The sequence below is a fragment of the Ochotona curzoniae genome, unplaced genomic scaffold, assembly GCF_017591425.1.
Source record: "Ochotona curzoniae isolate NIBS_2020 unplaced genomic scaffold, NIBS_Ocur_1.0 scaffold_4506, whole genome shotgun sequence".
NCBI lineage: Eukaryota > Metazoa > Chordata > Mammalia > Lagomorpha > Ochotonidae > Ochotona > Ochotona curzoniae.
Window position 1 is genome coordinate 72,922,180 of NW_024467119.1, and position 10,653 is coordinate 72,932,832.

The following is a 10,653-nucleotide window of genomic DNA, read 5'->3' on the forward strand; positions in this document are numbered from 1 at the left end:
AAGATGCAGTTCCACTAATACAGGTGTAAGTGATGTGGGGAGCAGGTGTTTGTCCCAACCATTAAGATGCCACTTGAGAAGACCAAATCCCCTATCAGGGAGACTGGTCTTTAGCTACCTGCTAACACCCCTGGAAGGCAGCAGATGATGATTCGAGTGAGTCCCTTTCACCCGCATGGGAGATCCAAAATGAGTTTCTGGCTTGAGCCTGGCCCAGCCCTGGCTGTTACAGGTGTTTGGGGGATAAAACAGCAGATATAAGACACTTTCTCTCTCTTTCAAATAAACAAATGAAGTGATAATGGTTAGCTTTACTATGCAACTTGAGAAAGACTGTTCCAGCTAAAAATAAATCCTCCATATCTGAAAATTCTACCTAGTGAAAATTCTTACACTACTGTGATAGTGTACCACAAGTATTTGTTACCGTGATGGGCGAGGGGGAGCATTGAGTTTCCTTTTACTTTGTGATCACGCCTCGCACAGACCTATAGGCAAGCGTGCTGGTTAACCTCCTGCAGCTTTCGTGCTGTTTGTTTTTGCTGGCTGCTTCTACTGATCTGGAGCGCTGGTCCCAATTTTGCTTCTCATCTCTCCTTCCTTGCCATCTCCTCCACCCTGGATTCTTGCTCTTACAAAGACCACACACCAGTGAACAGTAGATCTGAGAGGAAGGACAGAGTCAGGGCTCAGTGGGGTTACTGTCACATGCCAGAGCAGGCGGGGTGATGCTGAGGATGTCTAGTTTGGGTTGTAAGGACATCAGAAGTAATCAGACAGACACAAACAAGCTGCCACTGCTCCTTCGTCTTCAGCAGGTGGTTCTCATGTTTGAAATCTGAAAATACCTTATTTGTTAGAAATAAGGAGCAAAAACTAAGATAACGTCTTCCGTTCTGACAATTCATGACTCACTATAGAAGGTTATTTAAAAAGAAAAGGATCTGGTGTGAGACTCTGGGTAAGCCACTTCTTGGGACAAATTGAAGCACTGGTTCTTTAAATCCTGGCTGCTCCACTTCCAGTAGACTTCCTGCAAATGAGTCTGGGAAGGCAACAGGTGAGGGTCAAAGTACCTGGATCCCCTCCGCCCTACTGGGAGACCCGGATAGAGTTTCAAGTTCCCAGATTCTGCCTGACCTAGCCCAGCACCACCCACTGCAGAGACTTGAAGAATGAACCAGCACATGAAAGAATCTTTCTCTCTCTCTTTCTCTCTTTTTGTGCACACATACATGTTGGGAGTGACCAAGCAGACAAAGATTCTTCTCTGTCATTCTACCTTTTAATAAATTAATAAATATTCAAATTTTTTTAAAAATTAGCTGAAATCTAGCACCTTGCCTTGTCTAAAATGTGATCAGTATGCCTCCTCTTCTTTTTAAAACCCCAGTCCCCATCTTAATCATTGATTCTGTATTTCATATGTGCTGACAGAACACACTACATTCAACCCAGGATAGTAGTTTACCCTTTGTTAGTGTTCATTGATACCCACATGTATATGAATTATGCCCTCAAATTGAATGAAGAAAAAAAATTTAGAAGTCTCACAATGAAGAGAGACCAAATGCTATAAACGTGACCAAGCAGCTATAACTGCTCTCACAAAATAAAATAAAATAAAAATAAAAATAAGCAAAAATTAGGGTCCAATGTAGCAGTGAAGCAAGCTAATCCACTAGCTGTGGTGCTGGCATCCCACATGCGAGGCCAGTTCAAGATCTGGCTGCTCCACTTCCACTTCAGCTTCCTGCTTAGTGGTCTGGGAAAGCAGTGGAGGATGGATGACTCAAGTCCTTGAGTTCCTGCACTAATGTGGGAGACCCAGAAGAAGTTCCTGGCTCCCTGCTACAGATTGGCCCAGCTTCTACTGTGACAGCCATTTGGAAAGTAAACCAGTGCGTGGAAGATCACTCTCTGTCTCTACAATTCCACCTTCCAAAATAAATAAATAAATAAATCCTTAAAAATATAAGCTTTTTTTAAATTTTAACTTCATGTCAAGAAAAGAAGATAGGCCCCAATGAGAAAATAATCACAGTAAAATGACGAGTATCCAAATTTGGCCAGTAAGCTCTGCTGGTAACATTTGCATCTTTCTGCAGTCAAGAAAGCATTGCACTATTTTAGTAGGACACCCTCCACGTGCACAGGGGTTGCTAGCGACGTTAGAGCAGGGGGGGAAGTCAGGATGCACTCTATTTTGTGTGCCAAACTATTTTCAGGGAACTGACAGCTGTACATTTCACTCTAATTTAGAGCCTAAGGAAACATGACCACATCCGCAAAATGAACCACACATTCTTGCAGTAATACAGACTGCAGTGGTCATAATTTTACCTGGTTCACAAGCGCCTGACAGATATCTTCCTCCAAGTAAATAACTAGTTAGTAGTTAGTGTCACTGCAGGCAGAACGCAATTGCACCAAATTCAAGAAGACTCAGTGGGATGGAGAGCTGCCACTTTGCTCCTTCGGAGACAACATATTCTCTTCATGGACACTAACACTATTGAAACAAAAGGAGTAATGAATGTGTGCAGAATACCTTTCCCCCAGTAAATGGAAGCTATACGTAGTAGAAGACAGTTCAGCAGTAGGAAAGATGACAAACTCTGAACAGACCCTTGGAGACAGAAAACTCTGCCTTTTAATAAAAGCAGCAGAGCAAATGCAAATCTAAATAGCTGAATCACACAATAAATGCACAGCTCAGGGCTGGGCCCAACATGGTAGCTTGTCACTGGAGCCCTGGGAAGAGACGGAAGGGTGCATTGTGCTGTTGGGCTGTTATCTGGCTCAGCCAAAGGCTCATGGCCACATTAGCTCAGAAGGAGAAACAGACGGAAGAGACAGGAGAGAAGACAGCGCAGCAGGGAAATGGCTCAGCCAGAGCCTGCACGTCTTTATTCACCTGTGTGTCGCTGGTACCCAGGAGAGCGCCAGCTTCAACATACGACTCAATAAATGTATGTTAGACTTCAATGAAAATAAGTGAAAAGGGTTGGAAAAAAATGAAACGAGGTCTGGAAATGGAAGGAAATGATGTTAGCAAGGAAGGGGGCTGCTAGTAAGCCCCAAAGGAACTAGTGTTGGTCTAAGATTGTATGCTTTGCATAAACAAGTACACACCATACACATCTTCAGTGACTAGATGGATAAGCAGGTGCATGCCCATGTACTTATCCCCAGCTACTTCCAAAAATTAACTTCAAGCAGCATGCATGAAAAATTCACGGTGTGCGCCTACATCATTAACAAAGTACAATGATATATGTTGAACTATTTATGACAGACAAGACCTGCCTAAAGAAAGGCAGGCTTGAGAGTAAATTGGAAGAAACAACACATGTAATTCAAAAATACAGGGGAGAAAAATGTTTTCTGTGAGCTAGTTGTTTAAAAAGAGTGAAGAAGTAAGAAGCAAAAGCAAGGAGTTTGAAAGCAAGAGGGAACCTTAGAAACACAGACCAGCTCAGTTTACAGATGAGGAAACTGAACTGAGCTGAGATGTCTGAAGGCTTGGTGCTACTCAGTGGTGCCAGAATCAACCTCAGCTGCCCATCTGCTCTTCTACCTCGTGGTCTACACATAACTCCCCTAAGTGACCGAGAGAAAACTGTGCTAGGCTAAAAACATAAAGAGCCCAGATTAGCTGCTTTAACTCAGGGCTACATCTTTTTAAATCAATGTAATTCTTTTGTAGATTTTTGAAAGAAGCAATTTTCCATTGTTAGTCCCTCAGTGGAAATCTGCAGCAAGCCGGGGTAATTTGCAAACTGGTGGTTTTTGCCACAGACCTTATCAAATGGAAACAAGGAACTCAATATGCCAGGTGACTCGAGTGAGCATCCATAGTATTCCGGCTTTGGATCTATTCACATGTCTGGACTGACCCCTCGCCCTTCCCTCGTAACCATTTGTATGGCCTTAACATCGTTTAGAAACAAGTCTTGGGCATGTCTCTGAAATGTACTTCAGGACAACAACCATAACAACAAACACTACATTGTTATTGTGGTTGACATGATCAATACATCTTTTAGCAGCTAATTAGCATTCAATAAAACTAACAGACATGCAATAGCTATAGTCAGCCCAAGATTAAGTCACTGGGAAAAAAAAATGACTGAGATCAGGGACAGTTCTGAATTATGGCTGGAAAGCGAATTTTCTAAGCAAGTTCACGCATTTGGTCATTTTCAGACGAAGGGTATTATCACCATGAACTTGTTGGGAGTGTCAGAGGAGGTTATTTCCCTCTCTGGGCTTCATGGACATTACAGTCATTTAAATAGTATCATATACACATGAAAGATAACAGCAGGCTGAAATCCCCTGGGTTTGGCCCCAAGAAAGACTTTCAGCTCTCTGCTGTATGGGACCAGGTTGCTTCCAAGCCTTTAAAACTAGACCCAGTACAAGTAGAAGCTTTGGGGGTTCCTCTTTCTGGAACTCTCCCTGTTAATCCTTTCAACTGGGATCCTGGCATTAGGGCCTTTTGCTGGTCTTCTACAAGAAACTTTGTCTTAAAAATAAAAACCATTTATTTTATTCTTAGCTGCCACAGCACAGCAGCTTCAAAGAGAATTGAGTCAATGTGTGACATTTATCTTTATAGCAAACGGACATCATCTTCCCTCTTTCGTGTCCCCTTTCAGAGGAGTGGTGCTGCATGTGCTGGGGATGCAGGGTCACATGAAAGAAACCTTCTCCATCCCCCCCTGCAAATCCCCGAGTCACATCTCTCTTGCAGGGCAAAAAGGCTATCCAGGGGTGGACTTCTTAAGGAATTAAATACACCAAGACCTGGCAACAACGGAATTCTGTTCAGAAAAGAAGAATAAGGCCAGACCTGAAAGACACTGTTCCCCCATGGTTTGGACTTCTCTTGACCTAAAGAAGGTCAAAGACATGCTGGTGTTAAATTGCTCAAGACAGGATTAGCTTTTCCAGCACACATCTCTTTCTATACCCTTTTTGCAACATTTGGGGAAAATAACTTTTGAAAAAATCTAAGCCCTGTTTGAAATCAGACGGCATATAGTCTAAATTTGTGGGGAGTTTTGTTGTTGTTGTTGTTAGTTTATGTGTTTTCAGTGATTATTTGTTTATTGAAGTCATTGTCTAACAGAAACTCGTTCCTGCTGAGAGAAGCCAGTCTACCTATCCATTGTGAATTATACTATTTCCTCTAAGCTAATAGGGGAAAAATCATAATAAGCAAAGTTCAGAAACACGGGTGATGGCTTTCCCCACGTTCCTATTTTGCACTTGACATGAAAGCAAGTTAAATCTCAATCCAGCTTCCAGGCTGCCCTGAAGCCAGCACACAGTGCCTGGAAGTGGGAGAGGTGAGAACAGATGGAGAAGGTTCATGCTTCCTTCCAATCCTCAGATTCCAAGCACAGTGATCCTGAGTGTCACCAAATCACATCTCCACAATACAAAGTGAAGGAACTAGATATTCTGTGAATCCGTTCTTAACCCAGAACAGGTTAAGTCAGGCTGCCGGGAAAGGGCAGGTCTGATTGCTGAAAAAGCACAGGCATCCTATGGTCTCAATTCCAATCCATGCACTAATAAACAGAACTTGGTTTTAGCAAGCTTCTATGTAGACACATTGGGTATTTTTTTTTAAAGTAAAAGAGGTTAGGGCTGTCATGTTTTTCTTTGCAAGTAATCTTTCTTCTTGTACAAATTTTTACAAAATAAATGATTTTTTAAATAATTACTCTGATATAGCTCTGCTTCATCATGCCTTGGATTGTGAACATAGATGTGTAGAAAATGGGAGAGAAACCTGAAGTACAAGCCAATGCTTTGTCTTTCTTGTTCCAATCTGAACATCTTAAACACCCTCTGGTTAAAATAGTACGTGTTTCAGCAACAGAATCAACAAAATTCAGTAAAAAGAAAACACAATTTTTATACCTCTCCCATATTAAAGTTGGTTGAGATGTCAGCATAGCATTAAACCAAAAAGATATCACATCTTTTTCCAAGGTTACATATCCTACAATCAAACAAAAAGTCTTTGCATCTCCAGGAGCTCATGACTTCCTTCTCATCTTTTTACGTGCAACAATTATGTACAACCATAGCCAATGACTAAGTCCGTATAATGTGCGGCCTTCAGTCAGTCACTTCTTTCCAGGTCTTTGGATAACTAAGGCTTATTATTAATCTTGGATGGGCTTTCCTAAGGAACTAATGTCCAGATGAATTTGTATGTAAACAATCATACATTTTCTCAGTAACTAAACATAGAGATTACTTATAAAATATTTTTATTTAGCCATACTCCTCTTTCTGCTGCTATCTCTAAATGAAATTTATGTTGCTTAGCAGAGCTTTATTCCATTGTAAAAATTATCCAGTTCCCTTGGTTATTAATTTTAGCCATTTCTCTCCTTGTTTCACCAGATGGCAGGTGAGAAATGAGAAATGAAATGCAGAACTGATACACATTTCAGAGTCTCACCGACACTACACGAACGCTCAAGTGGAATGGCTTGGATTACTCAGAGACACAAAAGCCCCAGCGATCTATCTTCTATATTCTATCATGCTGTTTCCACAAACTGTAAAGTAATTATAAATACTGCATTGAGCTCACTCAACAATTGTAATGGAAATTATCATAAAGGCAACAAAGGGATGTTGGTGATGATTGTTCGGTCACATATGTGCCATCCGGAGAGCTCTCCATCAATAGTTGCTGCAGATCATCAAAGATTGGCTAGACATTCACAATGGCAGTGTTTATACTGATGGGGGCACACAGAGCCCACTCCTTGTTCCAGTCTGGCAGGATATTCTAAAGAGACATTGGAAACCACACACATCCATCCAGCCCCAGGAATGTGTTAGAGCAATTCAGTACAAGACAGTACTGAAATGACTTTCTCCCCCAGTGGAACAACTGTGAAAGCCAAGGCTCTATACGACAGCGACTTCTCCCTTGGAAGGACTATCTCCACTAGAGAGACTTGTGACTCAGATTTTCCACATTCTTTCAAACTCTGATTGGATTTGAATAAAATAAAGCAGCGACAAGAAAGGCTTTGAATATGTGTGAGGGACAATATTTTTTAGACTTCTTAGATGACAAGGAATTATCTTAGGATAGGGCAAATGAAAAAGCCTCATATTTCACCAAAAAGAAAAAAAAAGTCATAAAAATGCTGGCAGCAAAGGATGTACGATGATAAATTAGGACAGAGCAGTTACTGATTACACAAAAGTCCATTTGTGATGGAGGCAGCGGGAGGGTGGACTGTCCCTTGTCCACTATTTCAAAAGCAGTGTGTTTTTTTTTCCTTCCTTGTTCAGGGAGTGCCACACGCTCCATGACAAAGATGCTTTGATCTTCCCCCATTAAATATACCTTGTATGGACCCAGCCTGAACTTGGTAAGGAAAAAAAATGCATATGAAAGGGAGGGAATACTGAACCGCTTTAAGATTATTCATTACCTTTCAAAAATGAAACTATTTGTGAAGCCTTTGCGTAACACACACATGAAAGACGGCTACACTGCTTACTTAAAGTATTTGGTTGTGTTTGCTTTATTTTTTTTTTCACCCCTGCCTCAGATCAGAAGAGAACCCCAAACGGAAAAGTCGATGAATAAGACACGGCAGTGGACAATTAAAAAAGGAAAACACACTTTTAGATGATGATTGAAAGAAAAGATGCCATACCTGAGCTGGAGGGCTTGGATACTCTCCCCTTAGCAACTGGGAGTAACAATAATTCCAAGGATTGCGGCGGCGGTGGTGGAGGTGGCGGTGGAGGTGGCGGGGTCACTTTCTCAAGCTTCTTCTCCGAAGGCGGTGGCGGGAGAGGATCGTCAGGCAACAGAGAGGACTTCTCGGCCAGAAGGCTGCCGGCGGCCCTTGCCGCTACCTCTTTGAGAAGGGCCGCCGAGGAGGTCATGGAGGCCAGGGAAAGGAAGGAGCTGGCAGGAGGCGGGTGCTCCTGACCGGGGGTCAAGCTTCTCTCGCTGACCTTCTTGGACAGAGCTGCCAAGGTAGAGCTGGCGGACTGGGAGCTGAAGGGGGAGGAGAAGGACTCAAAGCGCAGGGTGTCCTCTGTCCTGCTGAGGGATTTATCCTGCAGCACAGCGTTGGCCGCAGCCTTCAGTTTGAGGATGGCTGAGTCTGGGGACAAGCCGCAGGTGGTGGTTGAGTTTGGCAACCACTTACCTTGATTCCATAGAAAACGGCTACTTGGAGTGTACTGGTCGTTCTGGTCCTGCTTCTCAGCCAACTTCCGGGCCAGAACACTGAGCTGTTGGGCATGGTGGGCCGGCGGGGAAAAGGAGAGATTCGTGCTAACGTTGACAGGGGACTCCACTCTGCCATTGGCCGTGGCTGTGGCCTCAAGTTTCAGGGAACCGGCCTCCAACAGCCGCCTCAAGTTGCTGCTCAAGGGCTTGTTGGCACCTGGGGGGTCATCATCGCACAAAGATGACACTCCAGGTGAAGGGTGGTCTTGACATGGCAGGGAGTCTCTCAGGACCTCACCGTCGAGGGCCACCAGTTCCAAGGTGTGGCTGCTGGGAGTCGCACTTCCCAAGGAGGTGTCCGGGGATGTGGACTGCTCCTGGATCCGGTCCTCCAGGGACAACTTATAGTTCTCCTGGACTTCCCCATAGGAAGCTTCTGACGGTGTCTCGGAAGAGTTTCCATACCAATGTTCTCCTTCACTGAGTTCTCCCTCGGCCTCTTCCTGCCTACTAACATCTGGGGGGAAATAAGAACATCAAGTTTACTCCCACAGTAGGCAATAAAAAACCCCAAAGACGCATCCCCAGAGCTACCGACCTGCCTTCTCTTCCCTACTAACCCAAGAACTGAAAGAATGACAGGCAGCAACATCATGAGGAGATGGTCAGATACTGAATCAAACACACTTGGCAGAAACACACTACCCAGACAAGGGTAACAGCACCCCCACACAGTGCATACATGAGATCTTCCAATAATAGTCCAGGTATGCTGCTTGGCAAAAGAGGGGAAGATGAGAATGTATGAGACAAGAAGAGGCTGGATGCAAAAAAGGAGCTATTTGCCATAAGTGGCAAAAATGGAAAGAAGTTTGTTTTAAAGGAAAGAACAGCAGGGTATGTTGAGTATTTTATCAGAATCTTGATTCCTGTCCTGGTGGCTCCGTTTTCTTGCTAATGCAGCCAGGAAAGCAGTAGATGACTTCCCAAGTACTTGGGCCCCTTACCCATGTGAGAGGCCTGGATGGAGCTCTGGGCTCCTTGTTTCAGCCTGGCCCAGCCCTGGCTGCTGAGGTCTTTCAGGAAGTAAACTAGCAGGTGGAAGAACTCTATTTCTCTGTCTCTCCCCCTCTCTCTGCTATTCTGCCATCCAAATAATAAATCTTTTTTAAATATTAAAAAAATGAATTAGAGGTAGATTGGCCAAACAGGAAAATTCTGACCATGAGATGCAAGTAGTTAGGAAGCCACTTTGCTATTTTCTAACTCCAGGACCTGAAGCAAGGCACTTATTTGGCTTCAGAATCCATTTCTCCAAAGTAAAATGCAACTTATTTTTCAAAAAAAGTTTGCAAACAATGTGGATGATTGTTGTATAACCCCCTCCAACCACTGTAATGAGGCCATGGTTTGAAAACTGTCAACCACTCTAGAAAATACAGATCTCATTAGCAAACACCACCCCTATTACTGATAGCTTACTGTGACACTATCTCCTCCCCGCATTATGCAAGCTACTTAGCTTGAGAGTCTCCCATTCCAATCATCAACCCCCTTGCCATCTTATCACTGGGAATGTGTTCACTCACTTCATGAAGAGTCTCCTCTAGACATTCATTCAGTGACCACCACTCCCACTCCCCAGCACCAGCTGGGGATTGTCACTGCAGGTGCTCTACCTTTGCTCTGGGTATTTTCTGTCTCCATTTTCAGAGACAAAGGAAAAGCCAAGCAGCCATGCCTACTCAGCCTAGCATATCCAGCTCACAAGTTCTGTCCTTCAACTCTCTCTTGTTCACCCAGTCAGATTTCATCTCTCCTTACACACTCATTCCCTCTCCCAACAGATAGGCAGGGAGAACTTGCAGCAGCCCAGACGCTGTACTAACCTGAACACGAAACAAAGCAAAGACACTGTTTTCTTGAAGCTTACATTCCAGCGGAGGAGGACAGATGTTAAAATAATTCAATAAATTAGTAACTGACACAGAAAAAATATAAAGCAGGACAAGGGTGACTGAGGCTAACAGATAAAAAAGAAGCACTTGAGATGGATTGGTTAGGATGGGGCTTTACTGGAGTGATGAAATTTAAGCAAAGACTTGAAAGAAGTGAGGGGCTGCCCATGCAATTGTGTGTAAACAACAAGCCTGTTATGTCTGTGGGACAGGAAAGCCAGTGCAGATGAATGGTATGAGGGGGTGATGGACAGAGCAGAGCGGGAAGCAGTGTGTAAATGGACATGAGCACACGTTGTAGGGTGGTTATATAGCTCTGTAGGACTTTCTGATCTACTGATAGGTCTTGGGGAAACTGGGAACCCCCTAAGAGTGCTGGGCAGGGGAGTGATGCGATGTGGACACTTACTTTATCAAAGGACTGTTCTGATGGTCATTTCCCACACGGAATCTGTTTGT

The 10,653-nt window shown here is 43.6% G+C and overlaps 1 protein-coding gene across 1 annotated transcript in view; it reads right to left on the minus strand.

Annotated features, from left to right (window-relative positions):
• The window catches only part of ZNF827 (zinc finger protein 827), a 128,811-nt gene extending 118,868 nt beyond the window's left edge, over positions 1-9,943 (minus strand). The window contains exons 1-2 of the mRNA XM_040967395.1: positions 9,916-9,943; positions 7,710-8,753 (exon numbers count right to left, since the gene is read on the minus strand). Of these exons, the coding sequence (XP_040823329.1) occupies positions 7,710-8,753; positions 9,916-9,943 (1,072 nt within the window). The remainder of the gene's footprint in view (positions 1-7,709; positions 8,754-9,915) is intronic.
• Positions 9,944-10,653: the final 710 nt, after the last annotated feature.